The sequence below is a fragment of the Mchenga conophoros genome, linkage group LG23 (assembly GCF_057382185.1).
Source record: "Mchenga conophoros isolate Kocher_MC1m ecotype Shallow Benthic linkage group LG23, M_conophoros_male_GT1.1, whole genome shotgun sequence".
Taxonomy (NCBI): Eukaryota; Metazoa; Chordata; class Actinopteri; order Cichliformes; family Cichlidae; genus Mchenga; species Mchenga conophoros.
Genome location: NC_140547.1, coordinates 44,027,465 through 44,037,357, shown reverse-complemented (window position 1 = coordinate 44,037,357; position 9,893 = coordinate 44,027,465). Strand labels below are relative to the sequence as shown.

At 41.3% G+C, this 9,893-nt stretch overlaps 1 protein-coding gene across 1 annotated transcript; it reads right to left on the bottom strand.

Moving 5' to 3' along the window:
* Positions 1-3,944: 3,944 nt before the first annotated feature.
* On the bottom strand, positions 3,945-8,770 carry LOC146548068 (NLR family CARD domain-containing protein 3-like). Its single transcript, XM_085266212.1, has 3 exons — positions 8,497-8,770; positions 4,202-5,969; positions 3,945-4,122 (listed from the first exon to the last, which is right to left on the bottom strand). Exons 1-3 carry the CDS (start codon positions 8,768-8,770, stop codon positions 3,945-3,947), a joined length of 2,220 nt encoding a protein of 739 aa, XP_085122338.1.
* Positions 8,771-9,893: the final 1,123 nt, after the last annotated feature.

Genomic DNA, 9,893 nt, shown 5'->3' with positions numbered 1-9,893 from the left:
ACAGCTCTCTCTCTCTCTCAGTGTACTCCAAGAACAGCTTCAAACATCTGTTTCTGCATCATTCACTGTTTATTAGCCACCAGTCTGCTGTTGTGTTCAGTGCTGTCGGCCTCTGACAGTAAAGCCTCATTTCTGCTGTTCCATGGAAACTTTTTAAAATGATGACAGATTACAAACTCTCAGCTGTGTCTGTAATCAAACCTCTGTAACTTTGCTTCACTTCAGCAGCATCAGCTCATGTTCACATGTTGCTTCATGGTTTGCTTCAGTTTTTGATCGACTGCAGAATATTTTGAAGGTTATCTGCTATAAAAAGCCAGAAGAGGAAAATCTGCTTCATGTGTTTCTGTTTGATCCTCAGTGACTTTGACACAAAGGCCTCTGCTGTGATGATCACACCTCTGATCAAGTCTCACAGTGTCACAACTGATAAATGATCAGAGTTAGAATATTTCTGACTGTTTGCTGTGTGCCGTGACCTTTGACCTGCTAAAGACAGTCAGCTGTGGATTATTCATTGTTGTGTCTGATACTTAGAACTGTGAGGAAGAAGCTACACAGTTAATCAGGGTCCCCTCTCTCTGAATCAGGAAAGGTGGGCAGGCCGCGTGTGGGCCGCGGGCCATACGTTGAGTATCACTGTTTGAAATGTGAACATTGTTCTGCTGCAGTCAATGGACTAAACCAGAGAAGAAGAAAACAGACTTTACCATGAAGATCCTCAGTGTGGATCAGTATAATATCAGCCTGATGTCTGCAGTTTAGTGTCAGCACAACTTTCACATCATATTCATCTCAGCACAACTAAAACATGCTGACTGACCTCAGAGTTTCAAGTTTACATCCTGGACTCTCCAGGAAACCACACAGATGCTTCACTCCTGAATCCTGCAGCTTTTTGTAGTTGGTCCAATAAGAGGAGGAGTCATTACTCAGGTCCAGCTCTCTCAGATGGGAGGGGTTGGACTTCAGTGCTGCTGCCAGATAATCACAGCTGATCTCTGACAAACCACAGCTCCACAATCTTTATAAAGAATGAAAGATGTAAGTTTATTAGACAAAGAGCTTGAAATCATTCAGTGTTTCATCATCTGTTCAGAGCTGAAGAAGGTTCAGAATGTAGAAGTTTAGAAAATGGAAACTCCAAACAGCTGAAGCCAACAGGAAGCAGCTTCAAACAAACACAACAAGAGAAAAAACTCTGAATGTTTCACATTAAAGTCGTACATTTATCATAAAAACAGGACGAAGACTTGAAAAAGTCGTGTTTTTCCTTCCAGGAACCACATGGCTTCACTTTTAAAGGTGAAGTGTGACAGAAATGGACATATTTGAAGTCCAACACCTTTTTCCAGTCACATTATTAAAGCAGACAAACTACAAGCTCATTTTCATTCCAACAAGTCATCTTCTGACCTGGACTAACAACACTGGTCTCTATGTGCAGCTGGCTGTGAGACCAGTGCTCAGGGAGCGTCTACAAAGTGCAACACTGAAAGAACATCACACACTCATTTGCTTCCAGCACTTTCACACAAACATCTACTGTCATTATTGTCACCAAACTCTGTGGATCCTTTATTGCAAATTCAAATGGGATCAAATGGTCAGACAAAAGAGGCTTATGAGGAAATATGATGAAATGTTGTGTATTAGCAGCAACTTATTGAATCATTTTCCTCAGAAACCAAACAAAATGATTGACAAACATGTTTTTACAAACTCAGTGTTGGACTTGGATCAGCAGGATAAGCTGATGTTTAAAGGCATTTGAGTCTCGCTGTATGAGAGTCCAGTTCTTACTCAATATTTATGGATGATGTTCTTTCAGTGTTGCACTTTGTCGACGCTCCCTGAGCCTCACAGCCAGCTCATGGACCAGCTGACATTACCCAGCATTAGAGGCGGCTGTAAAAAATTCATGTTCCCATTTAAATGGTTTTAATTTGAATAAAACGATGTTGATTCATTCAATCCTGAATCGATGTTTAATATAAATGTATTTTGCCAGAATCTCAGGTTAAAGCTCACAAACTATTTCAACAAGCAGCAAACAGATAAAACAGTAAATGAGAGCAGCTAAACACACAAAGATGGAAACACAGAGCGTGGATCGTTCACTCGATGGCACGTACACGGACACGCCGTCGGGGCTGAAAGTGGACAGCTCACAGATCCTGAAGCTGCAGGTTTCATCTGTCTCCAACCAAAACTGAGTGAAGCAGCAGCAAAAGAAGATCCAAACTCTGCTTCACGTTTGATCAATATGCTCATGAATTCTCTCTGACTTTGGCTGTTCCTGCCTGCACAGCTCTCTCTCTCTCAGTGTACTCCAAGAACAGCTTCAAACATCTGTTTCTGCATCATTCACTGTTTATTAGCCACCAGTCTGCTGTTTTGTTCAGTGCTGTCGGCCTCTGACAGTAAAGCCTCATTTCTGCTGCTCAACACTGAAGAAATGTAAACTTTTCAAAATGATGACAAATTGGAAAACACCTAAACCCAGGAGATGTAACCCTTCTCTCTGGGGCGGAGGCAAGCGGACCATCTCTTTGATTAGAGCTGTGTCTCTAATCAAAGCAGAGATGGAACGATGCCACCTTTTATGTCCGATATCGATATGAATCCAATATAGTCGATTTTATGATCAAACGTTTTTTTTTTATATCTTGCTGCATTTTGTATAAGTTCATACTCAAGTTTAAAAAAATCTAAACACTAAAGCTGTTCTGTTATACCTGTCTGCAAAAACACACTGCAGCCAAAACATTAGACAATACTGATCTTTGTATTTAAACTTTTTTCAGAACTTTAAATCTAAAGTATTTAAAGTAATATTCAAAAGTCATTTAAATCAGTCTGATGCAGACTTCAAAAACTCTTTGGTTGTGACTAAAAGAAGTGCAACATCAGCACCAAATAATGTTTCTATTGAACAACTAACACAAACAGGTTGTAGAATGGAGCCTTTTCTACTCACAGCTGAACAGAAACAACATCCAGAGTGGAAAACAGTGCAAATAACTGCAAACAGGCTTCATGACACTCATGTTTGATCAGATTCACTCCCTGCTCTCACACAGCAACTCCAGACCTGCATTCATCTTTTCCCTCTGAACCCCCCAAACATACAAACCCTGAGCCACCACCATTGCCCTTTCACTGACTGCCCCACTCCACCATTTGACTCTTAGAACTGAAGACGCTTCTCTCATAAGAGGTGAAACATCTTCAAGGAAACTTAAAGAAGTCCAGACGCTTTTCTTTCCAAGCTCCTTAGACTACGATGACTTGGATGTCTGAGAACCTTCACAGACTGATTTTACAAGAACAACTTGTGTCAAAAATCCCTGGCAGTGCCTCTCTGTCACACACACAAATCACTACAGTTACAAATTTAATAACTTAAAAAGTAAAAAGACCACTTTTGAGCCGTGTCTTTTTGGCCATAACGAATACCAAAAGAACCGGAATTTAATAACATTAAAACCAAACAATAAATGAGCAAAGTAGTGCATGATAAATATAGACAAATACAAAGTGCAATATAGAAACACTGGGTAAAAAGAAATGAACAATTAAAAAGGAGGATAAAAGATGTGAGCAGTAGTTAAACAGTAGAAATAAATATATAATAAACAAACAAAAATAGATAATAAATGAAAGCCAGGTCTGAAAGGTGAGTTTGGCTTTAAAAGCATGAAAACACACTGCTGTCTTCAGGAAGGCTGCTCCAGTAACAGAAAGTCATCTACATGTGGGTTTAGTTCTGACTTTAGGGACAAGTAAAAAAATAAAATAAAATAAAAACATCTGTCCAGACAACCTGACAGTCAAAAATATAAACTCAGGAACTTAAAAGGAAAATTGTGCTGACTTTGAACGTCCGTATCAAGATAAACTTACAGATTTAAGAGTCAAAAAGTGTCAAAACGTCTGTATCCTTACCTGAGAGTTTCAAGTTTACAGTCAGGACTCTTTAGTCCAACACACAGCAAATCCAATTCTGAATCCTGCAGTTTGTCCGAGCTCAGGTCCAGCTCTCTCAGATGATTGGATGGGGAGCTGAGAATTTCAGACAAAGCTTCAAAGCTTCTTTTTGAGAGTTTACAATCTCTCAGCCTGAGGAAGAATAACAATGGAGACATATTCTTTTATTCATCTAGCATTATTAAACATATTTGTTCATAGATTCACTTACAGCACTTTCTTGGATGCTTTGACCACTGGCAGCAGCTTCAACAATGCCTCCTCTGAACGGGAGTATTTCTCCAGGTCGAACTCATCCAGATCTGATGACAGTAAGATGAAGACCAGAGCCGACCACTGAGCAGGAGACAGTTGATCTGTGGAGAGACGTCCTGATCTCAGGGACTGTTGGATCTCCTCCACTAGAGAACGATCATCCAGTTCATTCAGACAGTGGAACAGGTTGATGCTTTTCTCTGCAGACAGTTTCCCACTGAGCTTCTTCTTGATGTACTGGACTGTTTCCTGATTGGTCTGTGAGCTACTTCCTGTCTGTGTCAGCATGCATAGAAGATCCTGATTGGTCTGCAGTGAAAGACCCAGGAGGAAGCGGAGGAACAAGTCCAGGTGTCCATTTGGACTCTCTAAGGCTTTGTCCACAGCACTCTGGTAGAAGTCTTTTACAGTAAGTGTTTTCTGGAAGATTTTAAAGAGAGGAGATTGTTTCTTAAGCAGGTTGACTCCAGAGTTGATGAAGGTCAGATAGACATGAAGAGCAGCAAAGAACTCCTGAATGCTCAGATGGACGAAACAGTAAACAACGTTGTTGAACATGTGGCACTCATCAGCTTTAAAGATCTGTGTGAACACTCCTGAGTACACTGAGGCTGCTCTGATATCGATGCCACACTCTGTCAGGTCTGATTCATAGAAGATCAGGTTTCCTTTCTGCAGCTGATCAAAGGCCAGTTTTCCCAGAGACTCAATGATCTTCCTGCATGACTCTGTCTCAGCTCCTCCATCATACTTGATGTCCTTCGTTTTTAGGTGAAATAGCACAAGGCGTAGGTAGAGCTCTGTGAGAGTCTTAGGCAGATCTTTGCTCTCTTTGTTCGTCATGACAAACTCCAGAACTGTAGCAGTGATCCAGCAGAAGACTGGGATGTGGCACATGATGTGGAGGCTTCGTGATGTCTTGATGTGGGAGATGATGCTGCTGGCCTGCTCCTCATCTCTGAATCTCTTCCTGAAGTACTCCTCCTTCTGTGGGTCAGTGAACCCTCTGACCTCTGTCACCACGCCAACACAGTCTGGGATCTGATTGGCTGCTGCAGGTCGTGTGGTTATCCAGAGGCGAGCAGAGGGAAGCAGTTTCCCCCTAATGAGGTTTATCAGCAGCACATCCACTGAGGTGGACTTTCTAGGGTCAGTCAGGATTGTAGTTTTGTGGAAGTTCAGAGGAGGTCGACACTCATCCAGACCATCAAAGATGAACACAACCTGGAAGTCTTCAAAGATGTAGATTCCTGCTTCTTTGGTTTCAGTGAAGAAGTGATGAACAAGTTCCACCAAGCTGAACTTTTCCTCTTTCAGCAGATTCAGCTCTCTGAAAGTGAATGGAAATATGAACTGGATGTCCTGGTTGGCTTTGTCTTCAGCCCAGTCCAGGGTGAACTTCTGTGTTAGGACTGTTTTCCCAATGCCAGCCACTCCCATTGTCAGCACTGTTCTGATTGGTTTATCTCTTCCAGGTGGGAGTTTAAAGATGTCTTCTTGTCTGATGGTTGTTTCTGGTCTGTCTGGTTTCCTGGATGCTGTTTCAATCTGTCTGACCTCATGTTCATCATTGACCTCTGCAGTCCCTCCCCCTGTGATGTAGAGCTCTGTGTAGATCTGACTCAGGAGGGTCGGGTTTTCTGTTGTAGAAATCCCCTCGAGCACACACTGGAACTTCTGCTTCAGGTCTGACTTGAGTTTGAGCTGACACTCAGTGAGAATCTCTGCATGAATAAACAGCAAATGACACAAATGAGAAAACTGCATTCTGGTTACTGTGGTTATGTGTTCAGTTCACTGGACTCTTGGTGTCATGATCCGAGTGAGTCTGAGTAACTTTCCACAGCATCAGCTCTCCTCCCCTGGGTGGAGCCCTCCTCACTCCTCCCTGCTCCTCACCTGTTGCCAATTACTCCGGCAGTATTTATGAACAGCACTGACAATGAACCTTCTCCAGATTGTGTGCTTAGCACAGTCAGTTCTCTGCCTCACATTTTGTCTTGTGCTCCTCAGCTTGTTTCGCGTAACCCTCTTTTCCTGTTCCCTAGTCGGCACCTGGATACATCTTCCAACTCTCGCCATAAGTCACGCCTCAGGATTCTGGCCTGCCACTGCTGGGAAAACTCACTCTTGCAAACTGCCATCCTCAGCTGCCTGCCTCCCTGTGCACCCACATCTCACTCTGTACCCAGATTTAATTCATCTCCTCCTCCAGCTGATCTCCACCTGCAGCCACGTAACACCTCTTAGTTTTTAAATCTTGGACTCATTCACTACACTGTGGACCACTCTGATTATTATCTCCTTTGTTCCAGTGATCCTGGATAGTTTCTATTCGCTCGATTCTGCCCCCGTTGTTCCTTTGACCTGCCTCAGCTTATGTTCTGGCCTCAGCTCTGCACTTCTCATAATACCTCGCTTGCTGTTGAATTTAGCCGTGATTCAGCTTTCTCCGTCAAGAAATCTAGTAAAATACATTTCTGTTAAAAGTCACTCAGCCTCCGTTTTTTGGTTCTGTGCTTGACTCCATTCCTTTTCATGAGCCATTGAGCCCTGACACTTGGGTTATAACTGAGGGCAGGTTTTATAGAGACACATTCGATTTAATTATGTTTATTTATACAGCACCAAATCAATACTAGCAACATTTCACATATTACATAAACAACACTATGGAGCCAGTGATGAATAAATATGTAGAATAAATGAAAGAATTTCAAGTATAAAAGTTTTTTTTTAATTCCTCCAAATAACAACAACAGTCACCCCAATGTGCTTTATATTGTAAGATAAAGAACCTACAATAATACAACTGAAAAAAAAAACAAATATCTTTTTGGGTCCTGAAAACTGAAGGCTCTGCCTCCCATTCTACTTTTAAATACTCTGTGAACAACAAGTAGGCCTGCAGAGCGAGAGCGAAGTGCTCCAATAGGGTGATATGGTACTACAAGGTCATTAAGATAAGATGGGGCCTGATTATTTAAGACCTTGTATGTGAGGAGCAGGATTTTGAATTCTGGATTTAACAGGAAGCCAATGAAGGGAAGCCAAAACAGGAGAAATATGCTCTCTCTTTCTAGTCCCTGTCAGGACTCTTGCTGCAGCATTTTGGATTAGCTGAAGGCTTTTCAGCGAGTTTTTTGGACATCCTGATAATAATGAATTACAGTTGTCCAGCCTGGAAGTAATAAATGCATGAACTAGTTTTTCAGAGTCTCTCTGAGACGGGATATTTCTAACTTTAGAGATGTTGCACAAATGGAAGAAAGCAGTCTTACATGTTTGTTTAATATGTGCGTTGAAGGACATGTCCTGGTCAAAAATGACTCCAAGGTTCCTCACAGTGTTACTGGAGGCCAAGGTAATGCCATCCAGAGTAAGAATCTGCTTAGATACCATATTTCTAAGATTTTCAGGGCCGAGTACAATAACCTCAGTTTTATCTGTATTAAGAAGCAGAAAGTTAGCAGCCATCCAGGTCTTTATGTCTTTAAGACGTTCCTGCAGTTTAACTCATTGGTGTGTGTTATCTGACTTCATGGACAGATGGAGCTGGGTGTCATCAGCATAGCAGTGTAAATGTATGCTATGTTTTCTAATGACACTACCTAAGGGAAGCTTGGTAATGGGAGCGTTGCCAGCAGAAGGCTGAAGTGGAATCTCCAAGAAAGCTGCAGAAGAAAAAACATGAGCTGAAATGGTGGATTTTAGTCATATAAGGAGAACTGTGGCTTTCCTCCAACCTTTGACCAATCACCTTAGTGTCCTGTTTATCAACCATAATAAAAAGCATTTACTGTGTGGGCATTTTTTTGTTTGGGTCTCCAAACAGCAGAAAGAAATGGCAGCCATTTTTTTAACTTTACCTTCAACTGGTAAATAGATTTAAGAAAAAGCACTTTGATCATATTTGTGACGTGTCCCAAACTGTTGTTGTCGCCTCATTTATGTTGATAAAACAGCTCTAAAACCAATCTGACAATATAAATCTGTAAAATGGGCAGAAAACCTGCTGCTGGTCCCATTTTAATCAAACCAACCCAAAGAGCAGATATTCATGTGTACACAGGAGGTTATTTGTGCAGATGCATAAAACACAAACTGTTGGCTTTCTGCAGTCTCTCACTCCTGAAAGTGTTGGCAAGTGCTTTGGATTTATTATTTATATGGATTTTAATGGCACCTGTGTAATGTTAACTAATGTTTTTATTGTTTATGTGTTTTTTGTTTAGTCATTCCCTGACTTACCTGTGGGTTCTGGGATGGTTTTATTTAAATTCTCCAACAGATCATTCTTGTTTATCCTCCCCAAAAGATTTTTAGTGACTTCAAAAGTGTTGATAGAGTAGGTATCAAACATCAGATCCACTATGTCCGTCCTCTCTGCATTCTCCAGTTTACTCACTGGGATTGCTGGTAAACCTTCTACAGACCCGTTCTTCAGATGCCACGTGAATTTTTCAAAGTCATCACGTCCCAAATCCTCCAAAGTCCCCAGAAGGATTTCTTTAGGTGTCGTCATCTTTTACCCTGTAAGGACCCGATAAACAAAGACTGTAACAACAGCTGGAGAGGTAATTGTCTGATTTATCAGAATTTAACTTGATTCTAACAGCAGTTCATCACAATAAATTTCTAAGGCTCAGAATGCAACAAAATTGCACATGAAGAAGCACATAGAGAAGTATCCAAGTAACACTTTGCTACAATATAAAACAAACTATTATAAATAAAGAAAATATATAAACTAAATATATACACTACCCGTCAAACGTTTTAGAACACCCCAATTTTTCCAGTGTTTTTGTCACGGTTTACGAGCCGTGTGTAAATTATCAAAGGACCCTTTATGCAGGCAGCTCAGATGCAAGTGAGTTTATTCATCACATGGTGATACAAACAGAAATGGCGAAGGTGAGCATGGAAACTAAGCAAAAACCTAAAAACTAATAGTACACGAATATGAAGAAGTACACGAAGGGAAGACGAAAACACGGAACACAAGGGGTGGGAGCAAAGCACCACAACACATCACTATATAGACAGTTACACAGAGGGAGACACAGAAGGCAACAACACAGGGCGGAACAAATGGACAGAGAAGACTAAACACAGAACAGAGCGCACAGAGAAACAAGGGGGGCAGGGAATCAAAACCTAGGAAGCATAGAATAACTCACAAACTAAACTGACATAACACAAAAATCACAAAGAACTGAAACCACTAGCTCAGGAGACCCAGGACCCTGACAGATACGCAGACAAACCAGCAACTAACAGAGGCAAACACAAGGCTTAAATACACAGAGGGATAACGAGGGAATGAGACACAGAAGGAGGACACAGCTGGGAGTGATTGACAAGACGAGACAGAGGAAACGCAAACTAAACACACTGACATGAGACACGGACCTTCACAACAAAGCAGGAAATACAAAGACTGAACTTAGAGGTACAATAAAACACAGAACCAAAACGTAAGAATAAACAAAGATACATCATGAAATCAAAGATTAACAATACAAAACAGAAAACACTGAGTCACAGACCCAGGATCGTGACAGTTTTATTGAAAATATCCTTTTTATTTCTCATTGCGCTCTGAAATGAAAGCATAGTACAAATAAGCAGTTGGAGTTAAAAAT